We start from the raw sequence: 14365 nt of genomic DNA, 5'->3' as shown, positions 1-14365 counted from the left end.
CCATAGGAAGGGAGCCGCTCGCGAGAAGTCGTGCATGCCTGAGTTGGCTGTATGTGTGCAAGCAGCAGACAGGAGGAGGTCATTGGCATAGCATAGAGACATAGAAGGGGCATACCTATGTTCAGTGAAGAGATGTATGAGGGGCTAGAATCGTTCAATGCTTTATATGTATGGATTAGTACTTTGAATTGACTCTTATAGGATACAGGAAAGGGTTACAATAATCCATGCAAGAGATTACTAGAGCATGGACAAGGTCCTTAGTAGTATCTTGTGTAAGAAAGGGGCGGATGCGGGCTATGTTTTTAAGGTTGAATCTACAGGATTTGGTAACAGACTGGATGTGAGACTCTAAGGTGAGACCAGAATCAAGTATAATGCCAAGACAGCGCGCTTGCAAAGATGGACTGATGTGGGTACCACTAACTTGAAGGGAGAGCGAAAGAGGAGGATCGGTATTAGGAGGAGGAAAGACAGACGTCATGAGGAAGCCCAGCACAGCTTTCTGGGAGTTATAGTTCAGCTAACAACATTCATAGTTATTAAGCTAATAACTGAACTGCAAGTCACAGAAACTCAGCTTTGAGGTGAACTTAGTTCATTCTTGCTACACACTATTACAAAAGGAGATACAGCGACAGCTTTTTTTTTTTTTTTTTTTACTTTTTATTCTTTTTTTGTCATGTTTTAGCACAACAAGCAAGCATCAATCTCACAGCAGTTTTCCTATATTCCACTTATCCTCGTACCATGAATAAAAACTCAATCCACATTGCTATACAAAACTGTGTTTGGCACACACAAATAAACACAAGCCAATAACTTGTTTCAATGGCAGAGAATAATAATTGGCCAGGATTGTGAGCTAGTAATTTTAAAGTGAAACTTTGTAGTCAGAAATATTCTTTAGAGCAACTTATTAGGACAGAAGTGATAGCTCATAAAGATGTGCAATTCCATGTGGGAGACATTGAAAATTATTAGGCAAAGGTCAACCGCAACATAAGAGGATCTGTTCAGGCAGACATGATGTTATCATGAATTTTGTTCACAAGGCAGATTTGCTAATTTCAGAAAGTGCATGTTTACAATATATGCCTGCTTTTCAAACATGGGACCTATTTCCTTGCAGCAGCTAGGTCGCCACACCATATCCTTTATTAAAACGCTATTTTACAGAAGAAATTGACAGCTTTATTTTATAGGGAATTAGCAAATGCTTTTGGGCCATGTCTCTTGCTTTTGCACGGACCAGACTGTATTTTTCTATTCAAGTCAGAACAAATTCCCAAACTATTCTATTCCAGGTCTTTGGAAACCCTTTTACAAGCACTTTCATAACCCCATTTTTAAGTTCCTTAGTTGGACAGCATCATGTGAGTTGTATATCTATATCATCTATGAATCTATATTTTGGTCATCCATGACCTAGAGCTTACATTATAGATAATCTATAAACTGGTCTTCCCAATTTAAATCAATGTTTTTTCCACCGGTAGTTGCTTGTTATCTGACCAACATCCCCAAATCAAAGGTCCTAAACTCAGTAGATGTGGAAGACTCAAATAAACTAAATTGGAAAGTGTTTTTTTTTCTTTTTATAGTTTTCATTTAAAACCAAAGTATACTCCATTTAAAAGGCAATTCCTCAGATCCTTATAACAGTATACACTATTCTGTATCTAAACTATTGGAAAACCTTGGGAAGACATCTTTATTAGAACATTCTGTTTAACCACAGAACATCAACCATTTAGGCAATTGCTGCCTTGCAACTAATACTCAATACTTTACACAAAACTTACCAAAGTATGCACATAAAATTTGTGAATATATAATTATATAATATAATATAAAATTATGCATGTAAAATTACCAGAGTGCAACCACAAAATGTACAATGATAATTCCACTTCTTATATTAATAGCAGCATGTGACATGAGACAAATAAGGATGGTTGGATATGCTTAGAAAGTGTATTTGTTTCTCAGGGTCGTTACTTGTGTGGTCAAGGGTCGGGCTGCAAACATTCCTTAGAAATTTAGAGATAGAATATCGCTATAAATTATGCACATGGTTTTCAACAAGATACATATATTCAAAGATGTTACTGCAGACCAAATTATAGACATACGGTAATAGGTGGTTAACTATAATTGAAATGAAATGACTTGTTTTCTCCAGCCAAACTATAGATAAAAAGTCTTTCTCCCTCATTGGGAATTTCTGGCTCCATGTATCCCATAGCCTCAGCTGATACGGCACTTCTCCTTTTTGCTTAATTTTCTTCTTCTCTGCTCTAGGCTTTTTTCTATATGTTCATCCTCCTCTACGGCTCTGAAATGTGAAGTCGGGAAAAGGAAATGTTAAATTCCATCAAATATTTGGCAAGGCAAGATGAGTCATTTAAATGGGAATTTGTATATGATTTATACATGTGATTAGTAAATGGACGTGTGGTATAAGAATCATGTATACATTACTTTATATGCCCTCACCTTCTCTCTTTGATATGCAGATCCCTCACCAGACCATCACGTTGGTCCACAAGAGACACCAGCTCGTCAAGTAAGAGCTTTTCTTTCCTCTTCTGAGCTTCACTCTTCATACAATCTAAGATAATTAAGTAATCATTTTTAAACAATTTGTTTTCACACACATTCAAATTAATCTTACCGTATCTTTTGTATACTAAATTATGGCCTTGATGAAATATTGTTGGATAAACTTTCCAAACAATTTCATATTTTTTGGATATACTTTTAAAAATATTTTTCGACTTATTAAAATAGCAAAACTATATCATATATAATATGTCGATATAACAAAAATTAAAAAATTTTAAAAAATGTTAAATATTTGTCATAATACTACATCGTTTTAAATGTTTATTCAAAAATATTAAATCATTTGGAAAGCTTATCTATAAATATTATAGAGAGACCTATATTTAAAAAAAAAAATGCACAGCTCTTTGGTGCTGTGAACCTCTTCTCCCATACTAATGTGCTTGGATGACTTGCTAACACTGGCTTAAATTACATCATTTTGTTGATGTCACTCTGCAGCCAATAAAATCTGCAGCTCCTTTTGAAAGCTGTCAGCAACAAGGAGATACATAATATTAGAATATTACTTGTTTATACACAACTGTACTGTCGCTAGTAAAAAAAATTGTACAACCAAAGAGCTCACAAACATTAGCTACTGATTGTGCTTTTTAAATTTTTTTTTTATATTTTCTGTTTTATTTTCATTTATGCCATCCTGGGCATTAGTTAACCCAGACAATGGCATATACGTTGCACATTTGGGTGTAAAGCACTGCTGCAGAAAGCAAATTGTGCCTTTAACAGTAAAACGAAATTCACATTTGGGGTACTAGAAACATGTTTATGATAAAAGAATGTTGGAAAGATATTTTGGGAACTTGAATGGCAAAATGTTTAAACTTTTAAACAGTTTTTCTGTTTTTTTGTTTGTTATTTTTACATTTAAATAAGTTGAAAAAAAAATTATTTGGAAGTTTTATCCAAAAATATTAAATCATTTGGAATGCTTATCCAACAATATTAAGTCAAGACCTAAGCTCTGACATGTTTGACTCTATCCCCTCTGAAACCCAATTTTACACTACTGCCTTGGGGGCTACGTTAACCTTAATTTCCAAACCTATAAAGATCACACGTTGTGTGTAATTTACCGATCTACATCATTGAGTAATTATGATATTAAGATATTTCCTCTTATGCTGGCCACTCGCCTTAAAACCTTCCTAGAGGGACTAGTCCACTCTAATCAGGCTGAATTTTTTCCACATAGAGAAGCAAAAGACAGCCCACTAAGGTGATTGGTATTATACATAAAATGCCTGTTTATATTTGTTCATTTATTTTCTGTTCCACTAGCGATGTTAAATATTAGCAAAGGGAAACATTCATAACACTGATTGACAGGAAGCTAAGATGGTTTTATTTTTTAAACAACCTAACAAAGACATGTTTGCTAAATATAGGGGATAAGTAAACAGAATATCCATAAGTCTAGGAAGTCACAATTCACCTTTAACGTAAATTAGAGTTTTATATCAAACCAATGCATACTTATTTTAGTTTTTTAATAATATTTTTACTAAGAGAAAAAAAAAGGTATCTTATATGAAATACTTGTGTACAATTTTCAGTGGTAGAGCGATAAATAATAAATAATACATGAATAATACATTCATAGGAGTCAACAGGTTATCAATAAGGACATAATGTGCAGGTTGATAAATGTAACAAAATTAGAAAAAGCTTAAACCACACTTTCAACTTCTTTTTTTACGTCTTTTTTTATTCTTTGAGTGTGATTTATCATTAATTACCAATTGAGTTAGAATTTAAATTGATAAAGAATAACATCATATGATAAGATCTATAGATCAGGACTATAAAGAGTGTTAAAGGGACACTATAATTACCTAGAACACTTCATCTCATTGAAGTGGTCTGGGTGCAGTGTCCTGGTCCCACTTAGTTCTGCAATGTAAATGATTGCATTTTTTTATAAACTGCAATAACTACATTGAAGGACTAAGACTGCCTCTAGTGGCTGTCAATTAGACAGCTACCAGAGGCACTTCCTGCTTGCTAACCGAGTTTAGGTGGCCTAACTGACGCTTGACGTCCTCATACTCTACATGAGGATATCCATCATCTGTAAAATCCACATAGGAAAGCATTAACACTATGTGTCCTATGCAGAGGACCTAATGCACTCGCAAGCGCATTGACTCCCTCCCGTTAGATGACGCCGGAGCATGCGGGGCGCTGACCCAGCACCAAGGGACATCAGTACTGGAATCTGGTAAGTGACTAAAGAGTTTTTTATGCTTTTAGCCGCCAGAGGGTGGTGGGTGCTAAGAAGGGGAGAACCAGAAGGCACTATAGTGTAAGGAATACAGATTTGCGTTCCTTACACTATAGAATCCATTTAATAAAGTAATCTCTATAGTGACTACATAGAGTGAAAGGTGAATGAACCTTTCGAAACCAGAAAGGATGGAGGAAAACAGAAAGAAAGAAAGAAAGAAAGAAAGAAAGAAAGTAGAAAAACTGGGAGAGAGAGGGAATGATAAAAAAAATGATAGTAAACAAGAAATCAGTATAATATTCAAATATGCAAACAAAAGAAAATTAAAAAGTAAAATGTATTAAACGACTCACTGACTGGGGGACAAGAACTATATTCTTTTTCTAGTTGTGATTGTGGTTCAGCATACTTTTTACCAAAAGGAACCATGACATAGATTACATATGATTTTTCAGGGAAAGATGATTAGTCTAGCCTAGCGTCTCTCCTCAGTAGTACCATTTTCTATTGCTCCCAGAATATATATTTCCTGAAAAACTCACCATCAGTACACAACAGTGCTCTTAGGTCTCTGCTTAAGAGCTCAAATCGCCTTTCCAGGTCCTGTTCTTCTGCACTGTGGGAATAACACATAGAAAATATTAAACCTGAAATGAATCAGCACTACTAGATTGAGAGTATATCAATTCCTTCTAATACAACCACTTTAAATGAATGTAGTTTCCTACTCAAAGGGATTATTATTTCTATACTGAATCCTATCTCAAAGATATGCTGGTAAATCATTTCATGTATCCACCACTCGGCTATCACCCTTAATTTCCACACACTTGACATTAACAACGGAATATTTAGTAACCAACATCCTTTTACTTTAAAACCTTAATCATTTATGGAATACTGTTTATCAGGACAACTAAAGGACCAGTTTGGGCACCATAACAACTCATTTGAAAGAAGATCCCTGGTGCTGGCTCCCCTTTAGGGGTTAACCATTCACAAAAGGTTTAACCAAAAGTTTGTGTTCCAGTGCCAGATCTCTCTGCCTCCTTTCCTTCTGTTTTTTGAAAGCAGCTTGATAGTTATTTTCTCAAGCCGTTTTAGTGAATGGGTAGCCACTGACACTGGCTCTCATACAATTCAGCAGCACTGCTGTCTGCAGCAGTCCTAGTTTTCCATTTTGAAGCTTTTCAGCAAACTGAAGCACAGGGGGCCAGAGAGTTCCGGCATCTGAACACAGACTTTGGGGGTAAAACCATTTGTGAACGTTTTTCAACCCTAAAGGTAAACCAGTGCCTAAGAACACCATGCAACATTTTGATGAAGTTGTAATGGTGCCCGGAGTGTTCCTTTAAAAATTTAAAATGAATTTAACTTCTACTTCAGTTCAACTGATTATTTATTAATGATGTGAGCTTTTATTTTATAATTCCTCAGTTTTCTGCAACACATATTTTCCAGCAGTACTCACAGTAACTGTAGCTCGTCCTGCCTGCGGATCAAAGCATTCTTCTGATTCACTAGTGAGAACCATTCCTGGATCAATGTTTCTTCTGACTCTTTATCTTGACCTGTAGAGTAAGTTTAATTTGATTTATCAGCAATTTATTTTACATAACAACTGCATACCACAAATTAAGTTCTGGTAATTGACTTTACATTATATAGATAGGCTATGGTTTTATATTAATTACCATTCTCCATAAGCAAACGGAGGTCCTTTTCCACTATGGCAGCTCTTGCATCAATCTCCTTCTGCTCATTCTCTAAAGCCGCAAGTTCAGAGGCAACATACTGACTGGTATCTTTCAGAGCCTACATGGAAAGACATGCAGATATTTTCACATACAATAAAAAAAAAATTAAAACTCAATAATAATTAACATGAAATAATGATTTCTATTAATGTATTTATACACAGATATAATCCTAAATCCTGGATGTTCAATTATTCCTATGGGCTGTTGCTGGACTACAATTCTTTTAATTGTCTGCCACCCTGATATTTACAATAGTTGCAGTACAACAGTAGCTATAGGGCCACAACTAGACTTCCAGGATTTATATTGCATAATTCCAGACTCCAGGATACTGTGGTGGCTATAGTGAAAAGTATTGCTTTATAATGATGACCAGAGAGTGTTAACTTCAGAAAGAAATGTTAAATAAATACGGCAAATAAATATCATTAATAAACTGGCTAATCACTTAATCAGGATTGGATACAAATTTTTTTCGCCCATAGTGACTTTTAAATGATATTGATAAACAGATATTCATTTTTTAAAAAGAAGCACTGATGCGCAGTTTGCATGCTAGATTCCGCTATAAGCTAAAATCAAGAGTTTACGGGAGCATTGAGATCAGAAAACACCTCAAGCAGATTTCACTTCAGTCCATCCTCTGTTCAGGTCTCATACCGGTTTTAGGAACCTAAGCCAGTTTTATATCAGATTAATCCCACTCACAAAAGTTCCCTCTGCATAAGAGATACCTGGAACCCCAGACAGTCATTGCAGCCTTCGTTGGGCCATGCCTGAGTAGTGCAGCTCATATTGCCTAAGCATATCTGGATTACCCTTTTAAGTTAGGAAGGCATATGCAAATTAGCTAAAATCACAAGGTCATGACAGCAATAAGAACAGACAATAGCTCAAATAACTTATGCCATTACAAAGTAAACCTTAGCATGTCACATAGCCTGATCCAGATCTGAAAGGCCAGCAGGTGTTTACCACACAAGAGATATAGCAACAATAGACAATTGTTTCGACAATGATTGGGCCTCATCCGTGAGGTGTAGCTGATAGCAAGCTTTTTGAGTAGTTGTCCATTCTCTGTACTCTTAAGACTCATGTTTGTGGCTAATTTGCATATGACTAGGGTCTTTCAAAGTGAAAAGGGTAAGCAAGGTGTGGACTACTTGTTCAATGTGCCTAGGGGCAGGGCTCAAAATGTCCACTCACCATTAGCCATTTGGGAGTAATAATTGATCCTTGGTGTGTACCCTATGGCTTGCAGTGGCCAGTAACTTTCAAGGCCTGAATTATAGCATAAGGGTTCAAATGGTATGCCCTGTATAGGGGTATCAGCTATACACCTCACTGGCAATGCCCCCATTAAGTCTGAAATAACTGTTTGGGATAGATTTAGAAAATAATTTTTGGCATTATCACGATTTGGCCAAATTTGAAAACACAAAATATAAACTGACTTGATCCAAGGAGAGATCTGATTGCCATTCTGGGATCAAAATGGATTTTGTTCCCTATTTCGTTGCAGAATTGTCAAGCTCTTCAAACTGGGTTTTTAACTTCTTTTGGATCAGCAGCAAAAACAGATGTGAGAAAGGCTGATATTTATGGATGTATGTCTCATTACAGCCTATGTAACAATTTAACTATGTCCTAATCCTGAAACAGCCAAATGCACAATGGCTGTTTCCTTCTTGGTTAACTATTTGCCCACTGGTGGCACTCGCAGGTAGCCCCATTTATCAATATTAGAGTCCCCACTCGCTGCCCATAGGTGGAGATGACATTTGGTCCCACCCTGTTATCAAAAATATAGACCCACACCCCATGGGTGGGGGCTGGGGGAGGACATTAGTTTCCTCCCTGGTTTATTAATTAGAGCTCGCACCCACTGATCATTAATATTAACTAATTTTAATATAGCTCCATCTGCTTGAAATGGGTGAGGCATTATCATGTATTTATAACCCTAACATGAGGGTTATACACATTGTTCCCCAGTTTTGTTTTGTTTTATTAATATCTTCACTGTGAAGGCACGAAGCGGACAGTGATCTGTCCACTGTCTCCCTTGTACTAACGTGACATTTTGACCCACACAGGCTTATATTTATTTTTAAAATATTTTATGTGGCAGGTGGCTAGCAAGTGCTGGAAGTAACAAAACATCTCTCTGTTCTCAAGTTTAGTTTGGGCTGCTGTATGTTTAATGTAGAGATATAATAGGATAAGTGGTGGTCAGTCTGAAAAATTAAGGTTCTCTCTGTAAAGACACAAGTGAGCTAAAATACATCTGAGATCTGATGAAAAGCTTTTTGAGCTGCTTTCCATTCTCACTGTTCTTATGAACTCGTTTTTGGCTAATATGCATTGATATGTTATTAAATTAATATCAATCCAAAGCACGTGTCAGGTATTGGAACTGAAAAATGTAAACAGTGCTAATTTTCAGAAAATTTACTGTTTTCATTTACAAGCGTCTAGATGAATTTGACACTTAGATTTTCACCTTAAAGGACCACTATAGGCACCCAGACCACTTCAGCTTAATGAAGTGGTCTGGGTGCCTGGTCCATCTAGAATCAACCCTTTTTTTTTATAAACATAGCAGTTTCAGAGAAACTGCTATGTTTATACTGAGGGTTAATCCAGCCTCCAGAGCCTCTAGTGGCTGTCTCATTGACAGCTGCTAGAGGCGCTTGCGTGCTTCTCACTGTGAAATCACAGTGAGAAGACGCCAGCGTCCATAGGAAAGCATTAATAATGCTTTCCTATGAGACCGGCTGAATGCGCGCGCGGCTCCTGCCGCGCATGCGCATTCAGCCGATGACGTCGCGAGGAAGAAGGATAGGAGGAGGAAAGCTCCCCGCCCGGCGCTGGAGAAAGGTAAGTGTTTAACCCCTTCCTCTCTCCAGAGCCCGGCGGGAGGGGGACCCTGAGGGTGGGGGCACCCTCAGGGCACTATAGTGCCAGGAAAAAGAGTATGTTTTCCTGGCACTTTAGTGGTCCTTTAAGTATGAAAGCACTATTCTTAAACCTAGGATTTTGCTATTTACAGGTAATGGCAAAAAAGCAAATGCTTTCATAGGGCTGGGTCCACATGTGTTTTTTCCTCCCTCCAAAAACACATACCATTCCTCATTTACTATAAAATCCTAATGCAACATTCCTCACTTATACATTATCACCTTTCTTCCATTAATCCCTAAATTTCCATTAATACATATTTCATTCTAATAAATATTATTAAATAATAAATATTTTTCAGCCATCCCTTCAGTAAATTGGCATACACAATCTAACAAATTGTGACAACAAATTATTTTGGCCAAAACCTACCAAAGGTTTTGAAGACAATCAGATTATTTCAAACTCATGCCCAACATGAGCAGCAGTAAGACAGCTATTTTATGTACGTTACTACAAATCTTTGGTTTCAGGTTGCCAAACACAACAAAAGTGATCTATGTTACATTTACCGGTAATTACGATTATTTACAGTTTATATAAGCAACAACTGGTCCTTATTAGAATGTCTCTTTATTAAGACACGTTTAAAATGTTTACACTGTAACATAATGTCAACATCTAAGACAAATTTGTGGCAGTTTGAAAAAAAAAAACCAATGCAATGTGTTTGATGATTACTATGTAAAGGATTACTCCAACCCCTTGTTTTTTGTTTTTTTTTGGGGGGGGGGGGGGGGGGATTTACTAAAGCTTTATTAGATGCACAATGCCATACTAGGCATTATTATTTAGGGCCCACTTCTTAACCTTAAAAAAACACTATAAAAAAAAAAAAGTACCTGAAATCTAGCACCAGGCAAAGCTCCAGGTGCTGGTTTCCCATGCCCCCATCCAACATCACAGCTTCCCTCTCTGTAAACCAATGAAATGCTTCTCATTGCAAAGCATTTGATTGGACTGTGTGACCATCTCAGAGCACGTGTGGAGGGTATAGGAAGGAGGGATGGGAGATAGAAGCTTCCTCTTGCAGGCCCTTTCTGCAAGGTTAGAGGCTTACAATGCCTGCCACCAGCATAGATATGAGTTGTAATAGATATCAGTCATTGAATTGTATATAAAGTATATTAAAAAACAAAAGGTAATGTTTAGGTAAACAAAAGGAGTAAGATAAAGTGTGGCTTCTGTTTAAACTTACTGGGATTTCTTCATCTTTCACTGGAGTCTCTGTGGAAGTACTTAAAGTCGTAGAGGAAATTGCAGGAGGAGAAACAGACTGCTCTGTAACACAAGTAAATGCATGAGGTTGAAGAAAGTAACCAAAAATAAGGAAATATGAAATGAACTAATAAAATCTTTAAGTCAAGATATGTAGAATTGTAGAAAACAGATTACAGAAATATAAGACGTGAGATTATTCATTTCCATTTGAGAACATTTAAGAAAAAGGTATCAAAGTCACAGCAAACATAACTATTTTGTTATTCCAACTAACCATTCACAATTTGCGAAGAAGGTCTCGAACTCATCTCATTATTTTTCTGTGTAATCTCTGGATCCTGGGGATGTGAAAATAAAAAAGGTAGGTTTTATGATGTTTTCACATAATTAAAGCCAGGTATAAGAAAAAAAAAAACATGAGTAAAAAGGGGATTAGAGAAGGTCATACAATAATGCAAAAATAAACTACACAAACCTCATCTTGAGAAAGTGACTGAGTCCGAATAAGAGAACGCCTTTTTTTCACAAGGTCAGCATCCCGGAGGTGACCTAAACCACCCGCTTTTCGAGGTGGTGCCACTGGCACAGAAGAGGAAGCAGTTTGTCCATCCTCCACGTGACTCTCAGACACACTTCCATTGGCACTGAGTCTTTTCCTAACACGAGGTGGTGGAATAACAGCTCCATGGGGTGTGGAATTTTGAAATTCATTTCCAACTGAAGTGGAGTTATGAATTTGTGCATCATCATTTGTTGCAGAATCCTGTGAGGCTCCTTTAGATTTACTTAGCTCTTCTTGGCTAGAGCATTGAACCTTTTGCTTCACAGCATCTTGCTTCTCTGGCAAACTGATCTTTGTTTCCTCCTTCTCAAGATTGCAAGTTGTGTTCTCTTTTTCTTCAGAGTAAATGTCTGGACTCTTGGTTTTCTCTGATTGATGTATCGATATATCATGTTGCTCAGTTTTTATTTTCTTTGGTTCTTGTGCTTCAGATGTCACATATTGAATCTTCTCATTTTCTTTATCTGAAGAAACAGGAATTTCCTTTTCTTTATGATGAAATGTTGATGAATTATTTCCTTCTAGAGGTTTACTTGAGATGCCCCTTTCCTCTTTCACTTTATTTTCATCTGGTGTATTATATTCCAAGTGAGTTGTATTTACAATATTGTGTTCCTCACTGGTAGGAATTTGAATTGTCTGTGCTTTGAGTTTAGAGTTTTCAATATCCTGTTCCTCTGTTTTGGGCTTTATTGTACTTTGCTCTTTTTGTGCAATCATAGAAAGCTCATGCTTTCCTAAAATAGAGTCAATTTTCTGAAGATCAGCATTTTCAGATTCTAGAGCAGTGCTCTTTTGAGGACTAGTAAAGTGAGAGCGTATTTGACAGAGATATGTGAGTATGATGAGCTTGTCAGGAACTGGGCACAGGAGCATATCTGAAGGTGAAAGAAGTGGGGGTATCCCAAGAGCCGCAAAACCATCATAAGCCTGCATAATAAAAGAGAACCATGAGCAAACAAATACTTGACAAGTCATAATAATTTGTGTCAATGTATTGTGATGGAAAAACCTAAGAATAAAGGGCCAATGTCTCATTTTAATTCTATTGGCTGATAACACTTGATAATTATCAAAAAAATGTTGGCATTTTTTTTAAATCGAATTTTGGCTGGATTTTTGTGCCAAACAAAATTGAAGCAGTTGAACTTGATAAATGAGTTAGCTGACATAAATAAAACAATTGATAAATGAGCATTAAAAGCACTTTAATCTGCCTGTTACTAAGTGTTACTTAAAAAAAAACAAAATGCCTATGGGGTAGTATAAGAAAGGTATTGTGGCATGTCTACTAAACAGTGGGCAGCCATCAGCTGCTCACTATTAATAAAAATTACAGACATGGAAGCTATTGCAGCCCACTTGCTTATAAAATACAGGGGCTCTATTATTAATTCATATTTATTATTATTTAATATTCATATTTATTATTATTATTATTATTTAATATGTATTATTAAATAAAAAATAATGAAGGGGATTTTATATATCCCCAGACCTCCACACATGAGCGGCAGGTGGGGTTATTAATTAATAAATGTGATGGACATCCTAGTGTCCCCTCAGCCCCCTGTTCCAGGACCCTGCCAAACCCCTGTTCCAGTGACCATGTAGCAATAGCTGCCCAGTTGCTAGTTTTTCATTAGACTGATCAGTCGGCTGCCAAGGCACTGCCTTCTCATTGTTTAGTAGACATGATACTGCATACAGCATTGTGTCTGGAAGCACATGGGAGGTATTAAACCTATATTGACCAACATAAGCTCTTATTTTATTTCTGCTGTGGGAATTTTTAAAACTATTTATTGGAGGCTGCTTGTGCTGCAAAAAAAACCCAAATATTTATCAACAACTTTTAGCTGTTGAATCTGATAAGGCCACTTGTAGGGCAATATATAGCCTATAAATAGTGCTAAATCACCTTAGCTGATATTTTCAATGTCAAGTCTATGTATTATTGTATTTATCAGCTTTCGATAAGCCCATAACAGCATCCATTTAATTAATCAAAACCAATACATGGCGTATCAAGAGCCAATAAACTACCGATAAAGACAACTGGCTTGAATTAAGATAGCTCCTCCAAAGACATAGAATGGCATATGTCAAATAACTAAGCTGTTGTCATGTGTTCTTAGTTTCTACAAATCAACAGTCTCAAACATGGTTTCTGTCTTTGTCATTGTTACGTTCAAATGGTTCCGTAAACTCACTTTCTTGTTGTTTTCTTTTATATTTAATGGGTCCAATTCCTCAAAGTTACTAAAAGAAAGAATAATAGAGTAATTAAGAGACTTGAGGAATTATTGCATTAGAATTGCCTCTTTCATGTTCTTAAAGTAGCAAAACTTTATTCCCTCTAAGTTGCCATGACTGATTCTCTTTGGAAACATATTCTAGTCTTATCTTAGTAACTTTTATGTGTCTCTCTTCATAACACTCACATTATCCAGTGCATCTGTCTATGGTATCTTTCCTTCCCACTAAACTTTTAATTTTACCCATAATCTCTCGCTTTCTATCCAACAAGTCCATCCCTCACTTTACATTCTCCCGACATTCTAATTGCATTCAGTGACATTACTTCTCTCTTACATTCTTTCAGGGTGAAAGTGATGAAGTATCGCACAAAACGCCAGTCCATTCCTCCATGAAGTGGTAAAATTACTTATACGCACACCACGGTATCCTGATGTCATCTCCTGACACCAGCGCAGAAGTGAATCAGTGCTATTGAATGCAATCTGAAAAAGAGAAATAAATATATGTGTAAATTTGTCATTCACAAACAGCACATATTTATAAACTGAGTATCAAAAGATTAACTTAATAGTTCATAACATGCACTTCTCCCCATACTTACATAGTTAATGCAATGAGCAGAAGATATAGTACATTAGTCCCAAGATACCAATCTAGTGCATTAAGAAACAAATGTATGCTCATATGCCATACACAGTCAGAACAACTAGACAATATACCCACATTAAAACCAGTAGCCCAAAT

General features: G+C 36.4%; 1 protein-coding gene across 2 annotated transcripts in view; it reads right to left on the bottom strand.

Moving 5' to 3' along the window:
* Positions 1–731: 731 nt before the first annotated feature.
* Positions 732–14365, bottom strand: part of EHBP1L1 (EH domain binding protein 1 like 1) — a 109656-nt gene continuing 96022 nt past the window's right edge. For both annotated transcript variants that reach the window (XM_063437783.1, XM_063437784.1), the window contains 10 exons: positions 13955–14103; positions 13573–13621; positions 11273–12289; positions 11072–11135; positions 10775–10857; positions 6550–6670; positions 6327–6426; positions 5398–5471; positions 2500–2614; positions 732–2338 (listed from right to left, as the gene is read on the bottom strand). In XM_063437783.1, coding sequence (XP_063293853.1) covers positions 2251–2338; positions 2500–2614; positions 5398–5471; positions 6327–6426; positions 6550–6670; positions 10775–10857; positions 11072–11135; positions 11273–12289; positions 13573–13621; positions 13955–14103 — 1860 coding nt within the window. In that variant the 3' untranslated portion in view covers positions 732–2250. The remainder of the gene's footprint in view (positions 2339–2499; positions 2615–5397; positions 5472–6326; positions 6427–6549; positions 6671–10774; positions 10858–11071; positions 11136–11272; positions 12290–13572; positions 13622–13954; positions 14104–14365) is intronic.

This window comes from Pelobates fuscus, chromosome 12, assembly GCF_036172605.1.
Source record: "Pelobates fuscus isolate aPelFus1 chromosome 12, aPelFus1.pri, whole genome shotgun sequence".
NCBI classification, from domain to species: Eukaryota; Metazoa; Chordata; class Amphibia; order Anura; family Pelobatidae; genus Pelobates; species Pelobates fuscus.
This window is presented reverse-complemented; position numbering and strand designations above follow the sequence as displayed.